Genomic DNA, 13,232 nt, shown 5'->3' on the forward strand with positions numbered 1-13,232 from the left:
CTGCGCCTCAGGGGAGGGTGGGATATAAATACAATAAATAAATAAAACAGCCAGTCCTTGAGCAGCTAGAGCAGATGGCTGTGATTACTAAGAGTCAGCACAGCTTTCTCAAGAATAAGTCATGTCAGACTAACCTTATCTCTTGAGAAAGTGACTACCATGCTGGATCAGGGAAATGCTGTGGATATAGTTTATCTTATTTAAGTAAAGCTTTTGGTAAGGTTCCACATGATTATATTGTTGACAAGGTGGTAAAATTCAGTATGGATCCCATTAATCTTAGGTGGATCGAGAACTGGTTGACAGATCACACCCATAGGGTGCTTGTTTATGGTTTGTCATCCTCTTGGAGAGGAGTGACAAGTAGAGTGCCTCAGGAATCTGTCCTGAGCCCTGTGTTGTTCAACATATTTATAAATGATTTGGATGAAGGAATAGAGGGGTTGCTTATTAAATTTGCAGATGATACTAAACTGGCAGGGGTAGCAAACACAGCATAAGAAAGAATCAGGACACATGATGATCTGGACAGGCTGGAAAACTGGGCTAAAATGAATAAGATTAATATATATAGTGGTAAATGTAACGTTCTGCATTTAGGTAGGAAAAATCAAATGCATCATTATAGTATGGGGAAGACCAATCTTGGCAGTAGTATGTGTGAAAAGGATCTAGGGGTCTACTGATAATTCACTGAGCAAGAGTCAGCAGTGTGATACGTTGACTAAAAAGGCAAATGGGGTTTGGGGCTGTATCAAAAGAAGTATAATGTCCAGCTTTAGTCTGCTCTGGTTAGACCTCATTTAAGAGTACTGTGTTCAGTTTGGGGCACCACAATGGAAGAAGGATATAGACAAACTGGAGCGTGTTCAAAAGAGGGCAAGAAAACTGGTGAGGGGTTTGGAGACCAAGATGAGGGAGCTTGGTCTGTTTAGCCTGGAGGGAAGATGACTAAGTGGTGATATGATAAAGGTAAAGGTATAGGTATCCCCTGTGCAAGCACCGAGTCATGTGTGACCCTTGGGGTGACGCCCTCTAGCGTTTTCATAGCAGACTCAATACGGGGTGGTTTGCCAGTGCCTTCCCCAGTCATGACCGTTTACCCCCCAGCAAGCTGGGTACTCATTTTACCGACCTCAGAAGGATGGAAGGCTGAGTCAACCTTGAGCCGGCTGCTGGGATTGAACTCCCAGCCTTATGGGCAAAGCTTTCAGACGGCTGCCTTACCACTCTGCGCCACAAGAGGCTCTTGGTGATATGATAGCCATCTTCAAGTATTTGAAAAGCTATCACATAGAGGATGGAGTACAGTTGTTTTCTGTTGCTCCAGAGGATCAAGCCAGAATCAATGGGATGAAATTAATTCAAAAAAATTTTCGTCTAAACATCTGGAAGAAGTTCCTGACAGTTACAGTGGTTCCTCAGTGGAACAGCTTCCTCGGGTGGGTTCTCCTTTGGAAGTTTTTAAGCAGAGGCTAGATAGCCATCTGACAGAAATGCTGATTCTGTGAACTTACGGCAGATTGTAAGTGGGTGGGCAAAAGCAATTGTGTCTGAGCTTTGCTCTTGTGGCCCTTTCTTGCATGCTCAGGGAAATCCTTATCACCACTTTGGGGTCAGAAGGCAATTTTTCTCCAAACCAGACTGGTCAGGGATTCTGGTGTATTTTTTTGGGGGGGGGGCATCATCTGAACATGGAATTGCCCTCAGTGTGGGTGGTCAGGTTGTGAATTTCCTGCATTCTGCAGGGAGTTGGACTAAGTGACCCTGGAAGTCCCTTTTAGCTTTATGCTTCTATTACCAAGTAATGTGTCACAATCTTTTGAGTGCAGTAGAACAAGACCTTCAGCTTGATGCTAAGCCAAAGCAAAAGAAGGCGAGGAAAGAAAAACGTGTTGTTGCACATGATAGAACACGTTTCCCATTTTGTTTTGAACAGTTTGTTTCGGTTTTAACATCCAGCCTACAGCCAAATTCGGCTATCCTCAGTCCTTTTTTATTTTTAGTTTGGCTTAATAAAGGTAGCATCTTAGATAAGCGATCGTAAGGATTTCTGAACTAAACTGGAGTGGTTACCGGTGACATTTGGATGAGGTTCCCCTCGTGCTTTAAATGCTGGCGCCCCCCGAAGCCGGCAGGCAGTTTACATTCGCCTCGAGGCCTTCCACCGTTGCCCGGCAACCAACGTCAAGCTGGCTTGCGCACAAGCCAGACACTCCCTCGCTGAGGCTCTATGATTCATCATGCCAAATCCTCTCACCGCTTCCGGGCCTTTCTGCGACTATCCATTTCCGGTCATCCTTTCTAGGACTAGGTAATCCCTCTGCCCATAAATCGCGGGTGTCTCTATGGCCGGGGCCTTTGTTTCCTTCTAGCTGTTCCTTTTCCGCCTGAGGCTCGCTAGCCTCGGCTTCCGGTCCCCTTCATGCCTCCCGGCGGAGACTCTATGGTGCCAGGTTCCGGTTCCGTCTCCCGGTCTCTCTCCTTCTCTTGCTCGGTCCGCTTTCGCCGCCGCCGTGCGCTCCTTTCCTCCTTTCCTCCCTCCTTTCCCCTCGTCCCGCGCGGCGGGGCCTGGTCCTTCCTTTCGGCCGGCCATGGGAGCCTACCTTTCGCAGCCCAGGACGACCAAATGCTCGGGAAACGGTAGCGGGTCGGGGCCGCGCCCGCTCTTCTTCGGCTACAGCGCCATGCAAGGCTGGCGGGTCTCCATGGAGGTGAGGAAAGGCAGGGCCAGGGGAGGGGGCGTGGCTGGCCAGCTACGAGCGGGGCTCCCTGGGCATAGGCTCCACCCGGATTTCTCCCACTCAACCCGGAGTGATAAGTCTTCTGCCTTTCGCCATTACCTTGCCCGTTTACTGCAGGAGCCGGACTGGTTTCCACTGCTGTAGTTCGTCTGCAGATCCCTGTCCCTAGTCTGAGTTTGGTCGTGGTTCGCTTAGATTTCCTGGGGAGTGGCTAGCTAAGGGCACTCAATCGCTGAATCCTAGAGCCAGGAGGCAACATCAAGGGGAAGGTAGCAGGTTTTATGCCCTGTTGTTGCCCTTCCAGGGGAACCAGCTGGCCACGGTGGGGCAGGATGCTGGCTTAGGTGGTCCATTGGTCTGATTTGCAGGGCTCTTCTTATTTCCTTGTGTTCTTACACCAGGTGCTAAATGTTGCTGCCTGTTCTGTTCAAACGATCCCTGGTGATTCTTAAAGAATTCCTGCTTGGAAAGATGGTACTCATGACTTTAACATGGATGAGCAACTTTCCCTGTTTGCTTTTTTGGGATCTTCCCCCGTTGCCATACTACTAGCAGCTTGCAAATACACTTTCCCTCATTTGCCAATTTTATCTTCTCTTTCAGGATGCACACAATTGCATTCCTGACCTGGACAGCGAGACGGCAATGTTCTCAGTATATGATGGTCATGGAGGTAAAATATCCAGTTAGTGCTTCCTTCGTACAAAGAGCTTTTAGATATATACAGTAGTGTAGGAGGGGAGTAGGGGATATACATAAACATATTTGAGATTAAGGCGGACAGAGGCTTTGGACCTTGTAGCCAATCCTGTCTCCCCTCTCAGCAGCCACTTTTCTGGCCCTCAGGCAGAAAAAGGCCTTTCCCCAATGTGAGATCTTGAGATCTTTTAACTAGAAATGTTGGACACTGAACCTGAGACCATCTGCATTTATAATCCTTCTGTTATGCCCGGCAGGGATAGGGTGGTGGTGTGGTGAGTATGATTGCAGAAGGAAGCAAGAGGCAAGAGTACACTATCTTGGGGGGGGCGCAACACCAGAAGGGCTTCTGGAGTTCTGACCCTGCTGGTGGACCTCCTGACAGGGACCTGAATTTTGGCCACTGTTTGACACAGTGTTTAACTGAATAGGCCACTGACCTGATCCAACGTGACTTTTCATATGTCATCTTCCTGTTCAATGTGAGGCCATCGTGTATTGGACTCAATCTTGCTCTGCTCTTGTGCAGTATTTCATTTTTCCATCTCACGCCTTGCAGAGGGAAGGCCAGTGGCCACAGTTGCTGGTATCATATCCACAGGCATTTCTTTACTTAGTTCATATATATCCCCCCCTTTCTCTCTGATGTGGAACTAAAACAGAATATTTTATTCTCACAACAACTCTATGCAGTAGGTTAGGCTGAGCCTGTGATAGAGGTTTATAAAATGAGGTGGAGAGAGTTGACAAAAGAAAAAGAGGCTGATGGATAGTAGGCTCAGGATGGACAAAACGAAATACTACTTTACACAGAGAGTGATTAAAATGTGGAATTCATTGCCAGAGGATGTAGTGATGGCCACAGGAATAAACAGCTTTAAAAGGGGATTAGATAGATTCATGGAGAATGTCTATCAGTGGCTACTATCCATGGCAACTGAGGCGAACCACCACATTCAGAGGCACTAAACCTCTGAATCTTAGAGCCAGGAGGCAACTCGAGGGGAAGGTGTCAATCTCTATGCCCTGTTGTTGGCCCTTCAGAGGAACCGGTTAGCTATGTGTGAGAAAGGATGTTGGACTGTTGGTTTGATCATGCAAGGGTCTTCTTATGTTCTTATGACTGGCCCAAGCTTGCTTGGCAGAGTAGGATTTCTACCAATTTAACTACTGTTCCACACAAGCTGTCATTTTTGTTGGGCTTGACCATTTTCCATTAGTCTGGGCAGCCCATCTGGTGATCTCCTGTTAACTGGAAACACAATGTGATTCTTCATGCACTTTAGTGAAGAAATAGACACACTACTGTAGGATCACCAAAATGGCTTTCCTCCACCTAAATGAGACATTGCCTTTCCTCTGTGGGATGAATGGCTCATCTGACTGTGTGTTGGGGCTAGGGCAAACAGGTGTCTAACTGCTGTTTCTTGATATCCAGGAGAAGAGGTTGCCCTATATTGTGCCAAGTACCTCCCTGAGATCATCAAGGACCAGAAAGCATACAAGGAAGGGAAGTTACAGAAGGTAAGCTGCAAGAGATTGTCCTGCATCCTCCCAGGGCCATCTGGTCAGTGTGTTTCCAGCACCTTTTCCTTACCTTTCTTCTGATGTCATAGCCAAGTAATCTAGGCATTGAATTCTTCCAGACTTGTGTAGTGAGATGTTAATTTTTACAAGCCCAAGATGTCTCCCATCTGTTTGTGCCTCAGCATTAAGATCATAGGGAGAAGTCCTTCTGTCTGTCCCATCCACTAAAGACAGCCTTTTCAGTGGTCCTTCCCCATGGTCCTTCCCAGGGGGCTGCACCTGGCCCCCTCACTCTCAGTCTTTATGAGGCAGTTGAAGATGGAGTTTTAAATTATTCTCAATAGATTTAATGTTTTTTGTTTATATTTTAAGCTGTTTTGAGCTATGTATGGACGTAAATCAGCTAATAAATATTTTAAATGAATAAAATTAACCTGTGCTGGGGGAGGGGGGTTGTTGTAGTGTTTAATACCAAAATATGAGCCACAAATCTTTATCCTGTAATGATAGCTTATTTTACCTTGTTTCTAAATTACAAACACCTTCACTTCAAAGGGACTGTTTTCAAGGTGGTTCCAGCCATAAGACTTTTCACATAGAAACTAAGCAGAATGGGGTTAGCTGACTTGTAAGACTTGATATTTCTTAAGTGGTCGTGAATCCTCCTTGTTCTCGTTTTGGTTTGTTCCTGATGCCTTAATCTTCCACTTATATTATTGTGTGTATGAAGTTAGTATAGTTTATGTTTTTGCCTACTGGTTTTGGGTGGCAAAAGCAAGCCGCCTTGAGCCATTGTGAATGACAAGGAAGGCAACCTGACAATATTTGAACAAATAAATAAAGCAAACCTGAGTTGGGACTCGTATAAGCCAAGCATGGTGCATAATGCCTAATTGACCCTAATAATGCTGTCCAGGTCTTAGCAGAACTGGAACGAAGCCAGCAACAAGACTCCCGTAAAAATGAGAACCGCTTGGTAGGAGCAGAGTAGTAAAGATCAGTCTACCACTCTGTCTTCAACATTGGATGGATAACTATTTAATACCCCTCCCCCATTCCCCTTGGACTGCACAGACTGTTCTGTAATGTTGAGTCTGTAAATGGTCTCTAATGGTGTTAAGACACATAGAAGTCAGGTGTGCTGCTTCGGAGGCCTCAAAAGAGTCGCCCCTGTAATTGCTGTTTTGTCCCTCCTGCTGCCCAGCCGGGCAAGACTCTTTTCACTGTGTTGTCCCCTAGGCCCTTGAGGATGCCTTTTTGGCCATTGATGCCAAGCTGACCACCGAGGAGGTGATCAAGGAGCTGTCGCAGATGGCGGGGCGGCCCCGACCCGACGGAGAGGAGAAGGAGGAGAAGGTGGCTGATGAAGATGACGGTGAGCAAAGCTGCAGCTGCCCAGAAGTGGGCAACCTGAGAGCGAAGCCAGAATATCCTTGTAGTATCACTTGGGCCGGGGGAGACCCTTTGCACAGGATCAGAAAGTGGGGTGCAGCTCTATGCCACTGGGATCCAGAGCCTGCCAGTGAAGTAGCCACGTTCTTTCATGCACAAGTAAAACCAGAGTTATGTCTTTATAAATATAAAGACAAGATGCTGACAGCATTCAACCATCCCACCCCATGGTCTCCGTATTAACAACTGCAAGAGGCTGTGCCTCTTTAGAGCCTTAAGTACACAATACAGGGTTTGTTGGACCTATTAGAAGGCAGCTCATGGGGTGTGGGTGCTTGCAGGTTTTCCCCAGCTCCTGTTATGCATTGTTTAGGGAAGGTTATATTTCTGGTTTGGGGAAGACTGTGTGTGGAACAGATAGCATGTTATTCACGTGCTTCCTAGTGCATGGGGTGCATTTGTTCAGTGAATTTGAGCCAAGGGGAAAAAGCTGAGAGAAGCCCAATGTGATATTGACAGTCAACCCCCCCCCCCATCCATTCAGTGGACAAGGAGGAGGCCGCCTTGCTGCACGAGGAAGCCACAATGACCATTGAGGAGTTGCTCACTCGCTACGGCCAGAACTGTGTCAAGGGAAAGCTGGGGCCGCCAGGTGGCGAGCAGGGCCCGGAGGACATGAGGGAGGAGCCCAGCGTGAATGGCGAGGCAGGTTCTGAGGAGCTTTCAAAGCATCGCCAGGAAGAGGAGAAGAACGGCAAGCCCTGCCTTGAATCTGCCAGCAGCACCTCCCCCGGCCCAGATCCGGCTGGCGGAGGGGATGCCAGTGCTCCCCCGAGAAAGGCAACAGAGGGAGCGGCCCCTGCAGCAGGGGAGGCCGAGCCGTCCTGCTCCTCTGCGAGCAAGAGCCAGCGAACCACCAAGTCCAAGTTCTTTGAAGACAGCGAGGAGGAATCGGAGGAGGCGGAGGAAGAAGAGGAGGAGGAGGAAGATGATAGCGAGGTAACCTCTGGCTTCCACAACTGAGTGGGGAAAGGGTTCTTGGGAGTTTCAGTACTTTGGCTGCTTTGCTGACAAGCGAATGGGCCTGGTTGGCTTTGCAAGAAAGCCATCTTCTCCCTTCACTCAGTCTGAGGAAAGCTGGCTGGCTTTGTGGGAATGGCCTGCTGCGGTTCTCCAGCCAGTCTGATTGTGTTTTGGGTGGGTGGGGGACTGGGATGTTCTTGTTTCTGCTAGGAATGCAGTGAGGACGAAGATGGCTACAGCAGTGAGGAAGAAGACATTGAGGAGGACGAGGACGACACAGAAGAAGCAGAAGAGGATGAAGATGAAGACATGATGCTTGCAGGCATGGAGGGAAAGGAGAAGGTCAGTCCTGGAATTGTGGGAGGGAGGTGGAGGTAATTCTGCCATAGTTGCCAAGGGAAGTCGTAATCTCCGCCAAGGCAGCTCCGCAGGCAGCGGGCAGATGGGCTGTGTTGTGTGTGACAGCAAGGGCAAGGGGGGTGGGGAACAGCTGTCTGCTCTTGGCCTGGCCCTGGGCAGCATCCTTTCAGCCAGCCTCACTTCAGGCATGTGGGAAGTACCTCCTTTTCTACTTGGTCTCCAGCCCGGCTCAGATAGCGGCACAACAGCGGTGGTCGCCCTCATCCGGGGCAAGCAGCTCATTGTAGCCAACGCCGGGGATTCGCGCTGTGTGGTGTCAGAAGCCGGTAAGGCTGTAGACATGTCCTACGACCACAAGCCCGAAGATGAGGTGGAGCTGGCCAGAATAAAGAACGCCGGTGGGAAAGTGACCATGGATGGCCGGGTGAATGGCGGCCTCAATCTCTCCAGGGCAATTGGTGAGTTTACTGAGGCTCTGGAGCTGCAGCAGCCTGCACTCCCATCTCCAACAGTGGCCTTTAGTCTCTCTTGTGCAACTGTCCCACTGCCAGCTGCCCTTCCGTCTATCCTGGCCTGTGCAAGTGGCAGCAGGTTAGCAGGGAGGGGAGATGCTGTGTCAGCTGCCATGAGCCAGAATCTCTGAGAATGGTGGTGAACGAACGAACGAACGAACGAGGGGATGTGGTGGGAGGAAGGCCATTCTGAGCAGACTAAAGATTTCCTAGAACAGAACCCGATAATACACATGGTTGGATCCATACTGACTTTCCACTTACTGGTGACATTTCCATTATGGGAAGAGAATTATCTTGCTGCTGTCCACTGACCTCCCTGAAGTGCTGCTCCTTGGGTGGATGGCGGACCCCCAGGAATGACAAGAGGGGCAAATTTGGTCTGCAGTAGGGTGAGAGACTCGCAAAAAGTGCATCACCTCTTTCAGGAACAGGAAACTTAGTCTGGATCCACAAGCAGGCCATGAAAGCTTGTGTGCCCCCCCCCCCCCAAGCTGGCATTCAAAGATACTCTACCTTTGAACAAGGAAGTTCCATTTTATCATTATTACTAAAATCGAGATTGTCACACCCCTTTTGAAACATGCAAGGCAGTGGCCATCACTACAGTGAATTTCCACTGTTCTGCTTGTGGTTTGGCTGCCCTGTATGGAAATGCTGGATAATTTGTCTAATGCGCCATATTCACTCGGGGTGGGGCAGTGGGTGCCTTGGTGCTGTGTCCGTCTGAAGTGTTTTCAAAGGCAGGAAGTCACTCCTACGCATCCCTCCCATGCTTCTCTCTCACAGGAGATCACTTCTATAAACGCAATAAAAATTTGCCTCCTGAGGAGCAGATGATCTCGGCGCTGCCAGACATCAAGGTGCTGACAATCAACGATGACCATGACTTTATGGTCATTGCCTGCGATGGCATCTGGTAGGTGGTGGCGGGGCAGTAGCTCAGGCACCAGGGCTGGGTTGGGGAGGGCCATGGCTCGGCTTTGAGAGCTGCTGCTTGACATGCAGAAGGTCCCGTTTCAGTCTCTGGTTGGAAGGACCAGGTCATAGGTCGAGATGCACTGCTGGTCTTGAGGACACAATATTGAACTTGATGAGCCAAGGGTGGGATTCGGATCTCATCCCTGTCCCCATATTGACTCTGGGGGTGTTCCTATGGTGGACTGAGCTGCCCCTTGCTAGCTCCTGAGGCTAGGGAGTAGACAGTTCTGTTGCAGACAGCCATTCTCTCTCCAGTGTAATTTAACATCTACATGCACCTCTCCACGCAGCTGGTCTGGAGTTTTGGACTTGGGTGTCACCAAGATGCAGATGACCCAATGGAGAACATATATATACACACCAGTGGTGTCCCAGCTGTATTAGCTCCAAATTGAAGATGGGATTGGGTTCAAGGTTTTGGCTATTACCTTTAAAGCCCTAAATGGTCTAGGACCATTGTATCTGCAGGACCACCTTTCCCTCTCTATCCCACCCACCTGAGAGCACTACGATCAGGTGATTAAAATCTACTGAGGATCCCTAGCACTAAAGAAATAAAAACTGTCCTCAACCAGGGCCTTTTCAGCTCTGGCCCCGGCCTGGTGGATCACTCTGCCTAATGAGATCAGATCTCTGTGGGACCTTAAAATCTTCCACAGGGCTTGCAGGACAGAGCTGTTCCACCAGGACTATGGTTGAGGCCCAGGACTACTGTTACCTGCTGGACTCCCTTCCTGGGCCCACCATTGCCTAGAAATAGATGTTGCAGATAGAATGGGCACCATTTATTTTTAAATTAAGAGAACATTTTATATATTTTTCTATTATACTATTACTAGGGGCCAAGCCTATTGCATTCGGGAATACAGTGGGCACTAGATTTGGGGGGTGGGGTGGGGGTGGGGGATGGAAGAACTCTGTGAATGGCCTCTCCCTCCCCCCAGGACCTGGAAAGGCTGCAGGCTGTGGGCCCCCGGGAAGGGAATTCACCAGCAGGGGCAGCTCTCACACAGCAGGGATCTGCTGCCTTTGAGCCTCAGAGGGACGTGGAAAGAGAAGAGGGTAGTCAACCGGGGGGGGGGGCATGGAATAGAAGACAATTAGTTGGTCACTGGACAGACAGGCAAGCCAATTGGAGGAGGAGGCAGGGGCAGGACAGCCGTCCTGAGTGGGTGTTGTGCTGAGTGGCACTTAAGCCATGAGACACGCTCCTCCTCCAAGGCCTTACCCAAAATATATTATGTGGAACAGATATGTGTGTGTTTTAAACTTTGTGAGTTGCCCAGAGCCGTAGAGCAAGGCAGCATATAAATGAAATAAATAATAATACCCCAGGAAAGCAGAGGCTGCAGCACTTGAGGGGGGTAGAATGAAAAAGTAGCACAGTAACTTCTCCCTGCTTTGGATGACTTCCCCTTTTTTTTCCTCCCAGGAATGTCATGAGCAGCCAGGAAGTGGTGGATTTCGTCCAGTCCAAGATCACTGAGAAAGATGAGAATGACAAGCTAAGACCCCTTTCATCCATAGGAGAAGAAGTGAGTCTTCAAAGGGAGGGGGCAGGGGGGCTGGGAGAGGTGTGAGTGAGAGCTGAAATGAGGCATCCGCCTGCAGAAGCTTGTTAAGTGACATCTCTGAGGGCACTCTCAGTTCCTGAAAGTTTAAATGAGTGGTTGCTGTTACTCTGTTGCAGCCACACACAAAAAATTCCCCTGACATATTAAGAGTCCCAAGTGCATTGTGGCCAAACCCCATGTCTTAGCATGGTGGTTAAGAGCAGTGGCTTCTCATCTGGAGAATCAGGTCTGATTCCCCACTTCTCCACACACGGCCAGCTGGGTGACCTTGGGCCAGTCAGTTTCCTCAGAGCTCTCTCAGCCTCACCTACCTTGCTGGGTGTCTGTTGTGGGGAAAGGAAGGGTAGGCGATCGTAAGCCACTTTGAGACTCCTTCGGGTTACGCAAAGCAAAAGTACAACTGCATATTGTGTCACTTTCAGGGGAAAATGTGTGTGCTACATTGAGGAGGAAAATACTGTCAGGTTGTAGGGCTCTAAGAAGCGATGTCCAGAGGTGGTTTGCCATTGCTTGCGTTACCCTGCGCTTCCTTGGTGGTCTCCTATCCAAATACTAACCAGGGCAGACCCTGCTTAGCTTCCAAGGTCTGATGAGATCACGCTAGGCTGTGTGCTACATGAAAATGCAAACCAATCAGAGCTGGGAGTCCTAGAATCTGTCCAGTGGCATCACACCTGGTCACACCTGGTATTGCAGTTCTGTGCCTAAAGATGACTCTGTACCCTCAATATCACTGAGTTAAGCCTGTAATTATTTCTCTGGGCTTTGTGACAAACTGTTGTTAGACATGTATGTCCACATCTGGTCGAGTGCAGGTATGTCTTTGAGTAAATGAGTGGAGACTGGCTCTTCCATACATTCTCCTACTGGGAGTTTGCAGACTGCTCAACTGGATGAGATTCATTCTCTGCTGCTTCTCCCCGCAGCTCCTGGACCGCTGCTTGGCTCCCGACACATCCGGGGATGGGACAGGCTGTGACAACATGACCTGCATCATCATCTCATTCAAGCCCCGCCCTGGCCAGGCCCTCCCTGCCGAGGGCGGCAAACGGAAACTTGAAGACAACACGCCAGCGACTGCCCCCACGGAAGAGAGCTGCAGCAAGAAGGCCAAGCAGGACTAGCAGCCAAGTTGGGCTGGGAATTGCCCGAGCTCTCACTGGACTCTTGTTTTTCTAAGCAATGCTGAACTTTCGATGCCCGATTTAGGCCTTTTTTTAGCCTTAGGGAGGCCCAGTTCGTCTGTGTCGTTGCAGGGGAGGGAGGTGAGAAGTTGAGGTTCACGTTGGTCCCGCTGTTCTTTGAAACCATTCCAAAGAATGAATGGTGGGGAGGGGCAGGGCCCGGTCGGGGCCCAAAAGCCTCCCCTCTACCTACCTTGCCCCGCAACGTCTCCGTGTGGTTGTTGCCATTTCCGTGCCTGTGATGTCTTCTGTCAGCAGGAAGCAGTTGTCTGTTGTGGAGGTTTGATCTGCACCCCTCCCTCTCCAGTTAAAGCCCCTCTGGTTTTATTTGTGGGACTGGCTGCCCTCCCCCCCCTAAAAAAAAAAAGAGAAATTGGCCGCCAAGCCTCACTGTGTTGTTCACTTTCAATGAAATTTTTTTCAAACTAAAAAGACCAAAAACTGAACTGTGCCTTTGTGCTTTTTGTAGGGAAAGGGACATTTCACAAAACTGTGTCTGTCTTACTGGAGACTTGGGGGGTGTATCTTACAGAATGGTTGGCATACTATATTTACATGACAGGAAGATGACCCTCCCCGAAATATTATGGACAGGGTTTTTAAAAAATGCTGTACATATTTGTATACAAATGTTAGATGCTCCCGTCTTTTCCTTGATGGCCCCCCAGGGGAGGGGATTAGGCATCCTTCTGTGTAAATACAGTTATAAGAGTAGGGGAGAATCTTGGAAAATCTGAATATCCCCTAAATCTTGTAGTGGTCCATCTCCAGCCATTGTTAGGTATCCTACAGATTATCCCAAACGTGGAATGATGGGAACTTTGGGGAACTCATTTCCAAGTATCTGATCACCTAGCATCTTACCTGGGAGTGTGGGTGATCATGTCCTTTGGCAGTTGTGGCTGAAAGCTATAGGTTAGACTCTTTACAACTTTGTGGTATGACCCTTGGCACATTTTGTGGTAGGGGTGTTTTTGTACGGTAACCCTTGACCCTTTCTTTTGGAAGGAAGTTGCTTCGATCCTGTGATCAGCATGGCTGCCCCCTTCTAGCTGCCCCCTTTTAAGTTGTGATCAAAACTGTAGCCAGGTTTTCAATTGCCTGCGGCACTATATATCTATGCAGCAGAGCACATTAAGGCTTAGATGTTTTTCCTGCTGCTCCCTGGATCGGTACTTTCAGTGAGTAAAGCCAAGGTCCCCAGGAAGTCGTTCCTGGTCAGCCTCTTAATAGTGT

General features: G+C 49.1%; 1 protein-coding gene across 1 annotated transcript; it reads left to right on the forward strand.

The window, feature by feature from the left end:
- Positions 1-2,437: 2,437 nt before the first annotated feature.
- Positions 2,438-12,442, forward strand: PPM1G (protein phosphatase, Mg2+/Mn2+ dependent 1G). The gene is made up of 10 exons (XM_077329936.1): positions 2,438-2,714; positions 3,348-3,417; positions 4,882-4,967; positions 6,210-6,345; positions 6,907-7,361; positions 7,596-7,727; positions 7,969-8,203; positions 9,047-9,176; positions 10,671-10,773; positions 11,739-12,442. The coding sequence occupies exons 1-10, from the start codon at positions 2,595-2,597 to the stop codon at positions 11,934-11,936; spliced, it is 1,665 nt and encodes a 554-aa protein (XP_077186051.1). The 5' UTR covers positions 2,438-2,594; the 3' UTR covers positions 11,937-12,442.
- The last annotated feature ends 790 nt before the right edge of the window (positions 12,443-13,232 follow it).

This window comes from Paroedura picta, chromosome 1 (assembly GCF_049243985.1).
Source record: "Paroedura picta isolate Pp20150507F chromosome 1, Ppicta_v3.0, whole genome shotgun sequence".
In the NCBI taxonomy this organism is placed as follows: domain Eukaryota; kingdom Metazoa; phylum Chordata; class Lepidosauria; order Squamata; family Gekkonidae; genus Paroedura; species Paroedura picta.